Below are 10,526 nucleotides of genomic sequence, written 5' to 3' on the forward strand. Positions count from 1 at the left end.
GGTCTCATTCCACACAGCGGGCTTGTGCGCCAGGTGTACTGCCCCCAAGGGCATGCTGGAGTACTGCACCCAAGGGTGAACTGAATGGGGTTCTCTCCAGCCGAACTGGTGCTCCTAGGTTGTGGGTTATGATGTGCTCAGTGAATTCAGAGCTGCCTCTCGCTGCTAGGTGGGCTGTGCCTGAAACAGTTTGTTTATTCTCCAAATGGTCCAGCCCAGGTACATGGGAATGACCAGAGATTCAGCCACTCCAGTATCCTGCCTGACGGCTGGTAACTTCCAGCTGTTAAGGACAGAAGGGACCATTCTGATCAACCAGTCTGAGCTCCTGCCTAGCACCGGCTAGAGGGCCTCACCCACAGTGACCACAGTAAATACCGCCTGGGTCCCACGAGGTGGGTCATCATTGGCCCCCTCCTAGGAACAGGGCTGCCCGGGGGGAAGGAAGTGGGGCATTTTACCCCAGGCCCTGGGCCCTGCAGGGGCCCTCATGAGAGTTTTTCGGGGTCCTTCACTCACTCCAGGGGCCCCAGAAAACTCTTGCGGGCCCCGGGCCCCTGGAGCTTCTTCTGCTCCCAGTCTTCTCTGGTGGGGGGGTCCTTCCACTCCGGGGTGGAAGGACCCCCCGCCGCCGAATTACCGCGGAAGCGGGACCCACCACCGAGGTGCAGTCAGGGCTTCGGTGGTAATTTGGTGGGGGGGGCCCTTCTGTTCTGGGACCTGCCACTGATGTGCCCCAAAGACCCAGCACTTCAGCGGTGGGTCCTGGAATGGAAGGACCCCCCACCGTGGGTCTTCGGTGCACTGCAGCAGCAGGTCCCAGAGTGGAAGGACTCCCCACCACCGAATTGCCACCGAAGACCCAGAGCGGAAGAAGCTCCGAGGCCCCAGGCCCTTTGAGAGTTTTCCGGGGCCCCCAAAGAGAGTGAAGGATCCCGCTCTGGGGGCCCCAAAAAGCTCTCGTGGGGACCCCTGCGGGGCTCAGGGCAAATTGCCCCACTTGCCCCCCCACCCCCTAAGCAGCTCTGCGTCCACACGGGGTGTTCATGTGCCTGAGAGCTCCATGGGGTCTTGTCATTAGCCAAAGGTGACTTGAGGTCAGGATCTACTCCGATCGCTGAAGGGAGTGTGGGCCCAGGGTAGTGCAGCAATCTGGGAAGCAGGACTATGGGCTTCTATTTTGAGGAACACAATGTGGACTGTTGGTTAGAGCTGGGGGCTTGGTAGTCAGGACTCCTGGGTTCTATTCCTTATCCTACTGCGGGAATTGGGCAAGTCCCTTCTCTTGGCCCCCATTTTTTCCTTTCTGTAAAAGGGGGGTGATACTGACCCGGCTGTGGGTGTACATTGACACGTGCAAAGTGCTTTGAGATGCTAGAGGCAGACAGGGGCTGAAGGTCAGTGAGAGCTGAGGACATCAAATCGAGCTCTTTTGGCCAGCCCACGGCAAGTCCTATCTCAGTGGCTTGCAGCCGGGGGGTTAGAGCTGCCAGCCACATTAATAAGAATGACTTGGGGGGCCACTGTTTGTGGGTTCCAACTGAAGGCCCCTGGGCCTGATTTCTAGAAGGTGCTGAGCATCCACTGCTCATATTGGTTTTAGCTGGTGTTTTAGCTGCTCAGTACCCCTCAAAATCAGAGCTGGAGAGGGGGGTGGTATACCCTGTGGGGGGTGGAGTATCTTCAGCACAGATGAGGTCTACCTACCCCTTTTGTACCCTCGTTTTCACACCTGCAAAATGCCCTGCAGGCATGAGGCTGGGTCCTGGCACCCCTAACCCAAATTGGCTTCAGAGAAACCTGGTGGGGGTTGAGCAGAGAAGGGTACAGCTGAGTGGGACGGCTGGGTCCTGGTGTTTGATGCCAGCCCAGAGCTTGGTGCTGTTATCTCTCATCAGGTTTTCTCTTATTCACAGCCCTTCAGTGGGGGCACCCCCCTCCCCCAGCTGACTGAGCTTGATACATTTCTAGCGGATACGGGATGATGGGACTGCCAGTCTGTGACGGCTAGCAGCAAATATCTCCAATCGCCAGTGATGGGACACTAGCTGGGGTGGGCTCTGGGTCTTGCCCACATGCTCAGGGTCTACGATCACTATATCTTGGGCCAGGAAGGAATTTCCCCTTAGATGAGATTGGCAGAGGCTGTGGGGGTTTCGTCTTCCTCTGCAGTGTGAGGCACGGGTCACTTGCAGATGTAAACTAGTGTAAATGGTGGATTCTCTGTAACTTGAAGTCGTTACATCCTGATTTGAGGACATCAGTAACTCTGCCAGAGGTTAGGGGCCTATTCCAGGAGTCGGGGGGGAGGTTCTGTGGCCTGCAATGTGCAGGAGGTCAGACTAGATGATCATGATGTTCCCTTCTGGCCTTAAAGTCTGTGAGTCTCCTTGTGACAGCCTGTCAATGAACCAAGGAGTTTGAAATATGTTTGAGCCTGGTGCCGTGACTCTCTCAGCTTCCAAGACACAGGAGGGCCCAATCTCACTGCAGCTAAACTCTCAATGACATCAGCACCAATCTGGCAGGTCCAGGCGGCTCAGCTTCTGCGTCACAGAGTCAGTGTTAGGTCAGAAGGGAGCCTGTGACCATGTAGTCTGAGCTGCTGCCTAGCCCAGGCCATGGCAGTGCCCGGAGCTAATTCCTGGTTGAGCCGGAGTGAGGTTTATGGCCCAGCGCATGGAGCGGTCCAGTCACTCTGGCGGGGGAAGGGATTCTTCTGGGCAGTGCAAAGTGGTTGGTGGCTTCCTTTAAAATCCAAATGAGTCCAGCTGGGCTGCCAGTTCCCCTCTGAATGGGGAAAAGTCTGGCTGGAGGTTCTGGCATAGGCTGGTGGATAAGGCCCCAGGGTAGGATTTGGGAAGAGCTGTAGTCTACCTGGCTCTGCTACTGACTTGATGCGTGACCTTGGACAAGTCACTTCACCTGCCTCTGCCCCTTTGTCTGTTTTCTTCCCTGTAAGGTCTTTGGAGAGGGGCTGTCTCCCAGTGCTTACCTGTCCAGCCCTGCCCTTTGGGTCTCTAGGCGCTGCTGTACTATCACAGAAGCAAATTAACCATGGCCCAGGGGAAAGTAGCAGGGAGCTACTGCTGCTGAGTCTGTCAATAAACGATGATTCCTTCCCCGGGGAGTTCTTGTTTGAGCTCTTCAGAGACATTTAAATTCCTTTCGAGGAAAGAGAAACAAGCGAGAGCCTTTGGAGAGCAATACGATGGCATATTGGATAAGATTGCAATTTACTCCTATCTGCACAGCTCAATCTTGGCAGGGCTTTGCCTGCCCATCTGTTGAACTGGGGGAATTTAGCAAGGGACAAGCCACTGCCTGGTTCCCAGTGCTTTCTGGTTCTTTTCTCTCCGAGTGTTTCAGGCTTTCCATGCTTTTGAGCCCTTGCTCCATGCAATTCTGGAGTCCCAAGGCCAGACACAAGGGGAAATCAATCCTGTGCCATTCTCCCCAGCTCGCGGTGAGTGATTGACGGAAAAATTGGGAGATTGGAAAGGCTTGTGCGTCAGACTTATTTTTGGCCTGTGGGAAAACAGCCAGCTAGGGAGTGAACCTGATTCATTGTTGATTAGAAACGTCAGAGATCGCAAAACAAGCCAGTGGCGTCCTTTCTGTGGACTTTCACCTGCAGCCACAAACCCTGTCGAGAGCTCAAGGATCAGCTGCTGGTTTGGTCTGACCTAGGATGGTAGTAACCGAAAGCAATGGCCCACAATGTGTAACGAGTTGTTAGTTCTCAGTTCACTTCCTACTGAAGAAGCATCACGGTGTAACAGACTTGTAAATTGTACTTTAGGCTAGCTTAGTCATTTCTGTAACATCTGGGCATCTCCCAATCTTTAATGTATTTATCCCCACGCACCCCATGGGGGCAGGGCAGGGCTAGCATCCCCATCATGCGGCTGGGGAACTGAGGCACAGAGAGACTAAGGATATGTTGACACTGTTATTAAATGCCTGTGGGCCTGGCCTGTGTCAGCTGGCTCGAGTTCAGGATCTGGAGCTGTTGAACTGTGGTGTAGATATTCAGGCTCATGCTTGAGCACAGGCTCGGCGACCCTCCCCCCCCCCCCCGCAAGTTTGAACTTTCACGGTTAAACAGCCTCGTAGCCCACATCAGCTGACACAGGCCAGCTGTGGGTGTTTAACTACAGTGTGGCCATATCTCAAGTACCAGAGTCATGCAGGAAGTCTGGCAGAACAGGAAACTGAAACTGCATTTCCCCTAGTGTTTCCCCAGTCCACCTAGAGGGTAACAGACTGCTACTGTTGCCAGCTAATAATACCTCAGTCTCAGTCCTTGGCAGCTCTCTGCAGTGCCTTACAAAGGAGGGCAGTATCACAGTCCCATTTTACAGGTGGGAATCCAAGGCAGAGAGTTTTTCCCAAGGTCACCCAGTAGGGTGACCATATTTCCCTATGCTGGATATGGGACACCTGGTAAAATTACTCATATTCAAGTAAGTTCAGCTGCAATCAGTCAGAACTATGCAGCACAAACGTTCAAATTAACATCAAGTTGACTAAGCCCCTGTTAAAAAGAAATACTGCGTAGTTGGATTCTTTTTATTTACCTTCTTATCTTTCAAGCTTTAGGGTTCACACAGGGAGAGGTGACACACACACACACATTCCCACATACCTCTCTCGCATAGGGAGTGTGTCTTCCCAAGGCAACACTGGGGGCAGGGGGATGCAGGGGCACATGCCCCTCCCCCCTCCCAGATTTCTGCCAGGGTTCGCAGCAGAATGTAGCCAGCAGAAGCCTTTCGGCACTGCGAGAGGGAAGAGATGGGAGCTGCTTCCAGATGTGGGGTGTGTGTGTGTGTGTGTGTGCGTGCATGCGTGCGTGCGCGTGTGTGTGTGTGTGTGCGCTTAGCTGAGGGGCAGAGAGGCTTCCCTGTGCCAGCCCTGTGCGGGGCTGTGGCACATGCAGAGCTCGGCTTCTCCTGGTCAGCGCCCTGGGCCGGAGATCTTGGGCTTTCCCAGGGTGCCAGCCCAGCCAGAGGCAGTGTGGGAAGGAAGGAGCCTGCTGGCCAGGCTGCTGGTGAGCTGTGCACTCTGACCAGGGGCTGGTTCTCTGCGCAGTGCTGGAAGTGAGACAGGCCCCGTGGGGGTGGATTATGCAGGAACAGCAGGGCTGGGCGGAGGTGGAGGTGGAGGGGGGGTGAAGGGCAAAGCAGCGAGAGGACAGTGAAAGGGGGAACATGTAAAGGGCAGCAGAAGTGACACATAATCGGCTGGCGCCTGCCCGCACTCACCAGCCACCGCAGCTCGCAGTGCACAGTCAGTGCCGGCCAGAAACAAGACTGGGGACAGGGCCCTGCTGGCTGAGAGCCGGCGCACAGCGGGGGCTGAGCCGATGGACCAGCAGGGGGAGCAGCCAGTCCTGCGTGCTGCAGCTTTGCCCCGCCACCAGCCTTGCATACACACCACCATTGTTGGCCACTAGACCCCCCCACTCAACGCTGGTGAGCCAGTGGCTGGCGAGCAGGGATCCAGCCAGCAGCAGGACCTGCCAATGCCGATGTGAGGAAAGGGAGGGGGAGAGACAAAAAATACAGGACAATTTTCCCATTTATAAGAAAAAGCCAGGACACCTGCAAGAAGGCTTAAATCCAGGACTTTCCCTTTAAAAACAGGATGTCTGGTCATCCTGTAACCCAGCAGGAAGCCAGGACTACAGGCCTAGTCTCCTGGGTCCTAGTGCAGTGCTGTATCCTCGAGCCTCTACCCTAGGCTAAGGGTCTGGCAGGCCCGAGCCACTGAGTGACTGGCACGGCTCGAGGGGCTGGTTATTCAGGCCAGCTCCTGATCTCGCTTGCACTGGTGTATCTCCATTTACTGCAATGAAGCTGCTCCTAAGTGACCTCGGTGCGTGTGAGATCAGATAAGTTGGCGTATTCTCGTGTGGCGGGGGCCAGACCCCAGCATCAATGTGCAAATTCTACAGGAGGAAATCCAGGCACTTTGCAAAGCCCAGACACCGGTGGAGGAGCTGAGGCCGCTCCTTGGAGAGCCTCACAGCTGGCTGGCAGTGAGAGCATTGCAGGGGCAGGCAGCACTGGGCTCTCAGCTGTGGGAGGCTTGTTTGCCAGTGCAGCTGAAAGCAAACCATCTGTCCTCTGCATGCCCGTTCGCTGCCTGCTGCTGCACACCGCCACCTGCTGCCCTCCTCAGCCAGCACAGAGATCTGGAGACAGATGCAGGGCATGGGATGTGTCTGGGCATCTGCAGAGATAAACAATGCTAAGGACAGGTGCCAAGCCCGGGTTGCCCTTCACAGGGGGCATGAAGAATCACAGAGCCTGTTAGATCATCAGCACTGTCCCCCTGGGCAGCACACAGCCCACTGCAGCTGGGAGTGTTTCAGGGATGGGGGTCCCGTCATGCCCCATGGCTTGGGGCCAGTGGTGCGGGTGACTCACTAGGAGGCACTGTTCTCAGCTACCCCAGCATGGCGCAGAGGGGTGCTTGCTCGTGGAGATGGGTCTGTCAGTCTGTCTGTTTAGGCCTGTTCTACACTTAGAAGTTAGGTTGCTGTAGCTGCAGTGCTCAGGGATGTCTGACCGACCCCCCCACCCCAATGGAGATGCAGCCAGGTTGAGGGAAGAATGTTTCCATCAAGCCAGCTACCATCCCTCGAGGGGCTGAGGGGGCTCCTAGTGCAATGGAAAAAGCCCTTCTCTTGCTGTAGGAAGTGTTGACAATATGCCACTACAGCTTGGCTACAGCACCGTCGTGGTGCTGGTAGTGTAGACATGGGCTCAGACTGTAATCTCCTCCTGCTTCAGGGCAAACCATGCACTGGCTGAGCAGGGTCAGGAAGGTTATTCCACCACTGCTCACTAGGGGGGCTGCTACACCTTGCTCTGAAGCAGCGGGTGCCCCTGCCAGAGGTGGGTTCCTGTGCTAGAGGGACCCTGCTCTATCAAGTGTGGCAAGCCTGGTGCACCTTCCGTGCCCAGCACATGGCAGCACTAACCTCGCAGCTCTCAGGCTGTCGCAGGGGGTTGAGCTGGCAGAGGGCCCAGGTCTCTGGAAGAAGCAACTGTGACAGTGTGTGAGTGGCAGAGAGGGGCCTAGGAGGCCGGGCCGTGGCTTGCCCCCCAACCCACGGCCGGCTGGGATCGGGGGGCGGGGGACGTTGTATCCCACACGTGGACTAGTAAGGCGGGTGGAGGTGAAGGTGTGAGTCTGGGCCCAGCACTAGGGAAAGCAAAGCCAGCCTTTCACCTGGGTGTGTCATCATCCCCCGAGTCTGGGAGCCTCTGGCTGCCCCGCTCTTTGGGCCCTGCTTGATCCCGTTCTGAGATTCAGCTAATGGGATTAGAGAGGTGGGGAGGGACTGTCAAAAGTGCTGAGCACCCAGCAGCTCCCCCTAGTGTGACCAGATGTCCCGGTTTTATAGGGACAGTCCCGATTTTGGGGTCTTTTTCATATATAGGTTTCTATTACCCCCCACCTCATCCTGATTTTTCACATTTGCTGTCTGGTCACCCTAGCTCCCCCTGAGAACAATGGAGAATTCCCCCTCCTCCTGCTGCAAACAATGGAGAATCGCCCTCTCCCACACTGAGAACAATGGAGAATCCAGTTCCCTGCACAGAGAACAATGGAAAATCTCCTCCCTCATTGAGAACAATGGAAAATTCCCCTCCCCCTGCACTGAGAACAATGGAGATTCCTTCTCCTCCGCTGTGAATAATGGAGAACCACCTCTCCTCACTGCAAACAGTGATAAGTACCCCCCTCCCCCCCTCGAGCAACGGAGAATCCCCCTCTGCTGAGAATGAATCCCTCCCATTAGAAACAGTGGAGAAACCTCCCCCCCGAACAGTGGGAGCTGAGCCCTTTTGCAGATCTGGCCAATGCACAGCTGGCAGCAGGCCAGGTGCCCCAGGAGCATTTTCACCTTTCTCCTCCCGCCCAGCTGAGGCTGGTGTCAGAGATGGGCTCCCAGCCCAGTCGTCTCTTTGATCCCATTGATCCTGGTGCAGGCAAGGCCCAAAAAGCAACAGAGCAGGCCAGGGGCCTCTGTGGGTTTGCGTCCCTCATTAACTGGAGACCCTGCTGAGGCACCGTAGCAGAGCCGAGAGCTCATCTCTCTCTCTCTCCTCACAGCTGGCGTCCATGAGCCTCCTGCAGCTGGGACAAGAGACTGACAAGCTTCACTCCAAGAACCGGGAATCCATCTCCCTGCTGATGCGCCTGGGGAGGCTCCTGCGCGCTGGGGCAGGTGCTGGGGGCGATGGACAGATCCTCCCCAGCAGACACTCGGGCTAAGAGACCCCTGCCATGCACTCTGGGCCTGGTGCTGTGGAGCCTGACTAGGATTTGGGTGGTCTGGTGCTGAGCTGCTCCCAGACTGGAGGTGAGGCTGGGCTCCCACAGAGCTTCCAGCCACACCTGCCTCCTCCCCAGCTCTCATTCCCAGAGCAGGGGATAAAAGCAGTCAGCAGGGCAGAGACAGCCTCCCTTCCCAGGCCCTGCCAGCCTTGGGGTAGGTTTCAGGCTGTCTCCCTGCAGCCTGGGCTTTCCAGCAGCTCCAGCGCTGCTGGGGGCAGAGCAGGGTGAGCTGCTTCAGGACGGTTCTCACATCCAGCCCCAGTGATGGGCCATTGCTGTCCCCTCCTGGGGACCGAGCCGCTGTCTCTGGGGCGAGAGCATGGCCCCACAGAGGGACAGAGCCCCATATCTTTGCTCCCCCAGCCCCCTGTGTAGGGGGGCACTCCAGCACTCAGTGGGGGTCAAACCCCCAGCACCACACACAAGCCTCTGTCACTGTACAAGGAAAGCTGCTGTAGTCCCTGGGGCCAGTGCTAGTGGGCACTGTACCCACGCCCCTCAGTCAGTGCGTTCCACAGTCACCCTGCCGGGCCAGGGCTTCCCTGGGCATTGGAGAGGAGGCAGTAGGCAGGCTGCGTCTAGGGCAGAGCCCAGGAAAGAGCTCATACAGCTACTGCCTCTTGCCCCTGCACTGCCAGGGCTGTGGTGTGTGTACCTGCCACAGGCCCCTGGTAGATGGTTTTGGAACTGTGGGTACCATTGGCCCTTACTTGGATTTACCCACAATGTGGATGCTGAGCTGCTGTCATGGGGTCCGGGTTTCAGTCCCTGCCAGTTTTGATCACCAGGTCCAGCCTCTGCTTCAGTGGGCTGAGATCACAGCACATACCCAGCCTCCCCTGTCCCCCACTCTCCAGCTGCTCTCCATTGGGGAGAGACCCCTCTCTGCCTCTTTAATGCATCTGTCATTCCCCTGTCGTGTGTGGGGTAGGGGAGCCCGGTGAGAGAGGGGTCTCTAAGAAGGCAGCTGCAACCCCTGGAGCAGCCCTATTGGCACCAGATCTGTACCCCCTTGCGCCAGCCAGTCCCAGCCTCCGTGTAGGCTGGGCAGCTATCTGTCTCCATTAGCATTGGAAGGATATTGACTCCTGCCCTGATGGAAGGAGATGGCTGTGTCTGGGGAAGGCAACCCATTATCTACCACTTCATCCCAGGTCACATAATCATCTGCCCCCAGGAAACACGCTGCCAGACTGTGCCCAGCCTCCCCGATGGACAGAGCAGGTTCCTGCTGGATCCAGCTGCATAAAGAGATTGGCCCAGTGCAGATCCATCCACCTCCTGCCCTGATCTAGGGCTGGACCCCAACTGGGCAACTGTCCCCAACCTTCCCAAATGAGCTGAGCCAGGACATCCCCCACACCCCAAAATCCTGGAGAAGTTGAACCAAGAGCCCAGCCTGACCCCTCAGTTGGGGGCATGGACCACCTGGAGCACATGATGGTATTCCTGTGCTGCCCTCTGCAGCGATAGCCCTCCCCTCCCCTGGTACCCGCACAGCCACAGCCAGCCCCGGGCACCCCAAAGTTGTAACCGCCTCAGGGAGCTCAGGCCGCAGCATCCCCTATGAGCCAGCCTCTGTGCAGTGCCTGTCCCTGAGCCTTGCAGAGTTAATGGCCCCACCACCAAGCACAGGGAGCCCTGGTACCAGGGCACCCTCAGCCTCCTACACCGACCCAGAGACACACCCCTCCTTGGTCCAAGGACTCCCTTAATCCCCCTCCCTATCCCCGGGCCCAGAGCTGTTCCCAGTCTTCCTCAGCCCAGGGACAGAAAGGGTTAAACTTCCTGCAAAATAAATAACCCACAGAAGACAGGAGGGGAGATAATGTTTGTGTTTTTGTGCATTTACATATGTATGAGTAGGGTCGACAATGTAATCAACAGTCCCTGTATTTTCCACTCCATTCACATCCGTTAAAGTGGGTTTTAGCCCACGAAAGCTCATGCCCAAATAAATGTGTTAGTCTCTAAGGTGCCACAAGGACTCCTCGTTCTTTTTCCTGTCTATGCTGTATTCTGATCATTCAGAAGATCCTAGCATTAAAATGAATTGTAAACACAGGATATCTCAGAATTCATCTCTCTTTGAAATGTACTGTGAATGGTGGAGGAAAAAGCAAATGGCCTTATGTTAATCGTATCGCTAAACACCGGTGATGGACCTCCTT

General features: G+C 56.2%; 1 protein-coding gene across 1 annotated transcript in view; it reads left to right on the plus strand.

Annotated features, from left to right (window-relative positions):
- The window catches only part of LOC115639735 (nck-associated protein 1-like), a 56,837-nt gene extending 48,178 nt beyond the window's left edge, over window positions 1–8,659 (plus strand). The window contains 1 exon segment of the mRNA XM_030542684.1: window positions 8,131–8,659. Within this exon segment, the coding sequence (XP_030398544.1) occupies window positions 8,131–8,292 (162 nt within the window). The 3' untranslated portion in view covers window positions 8,293–8,659.
- The last annotated feature ends 1,867 nt before the right edge of the window (window positions 8,660–10,526 follow it).

This window comes from Gopherus evgoodei, unplaced genomic scaffold (genome assembly GCF_007399415.2).
Source record: "Gopherus evgoodei ecotype Sinaloan lineage unplaced genomic scaffold, rGopEvg1_v1.p scaffold_112_arrow_ctg1, whole genome shotgun sequence".
Lineage (NCBI taxonomy): Eukaryota > Metazoa > Chordata > Testudines > Testudinidae > Gopherus > Gopherus evgoodei.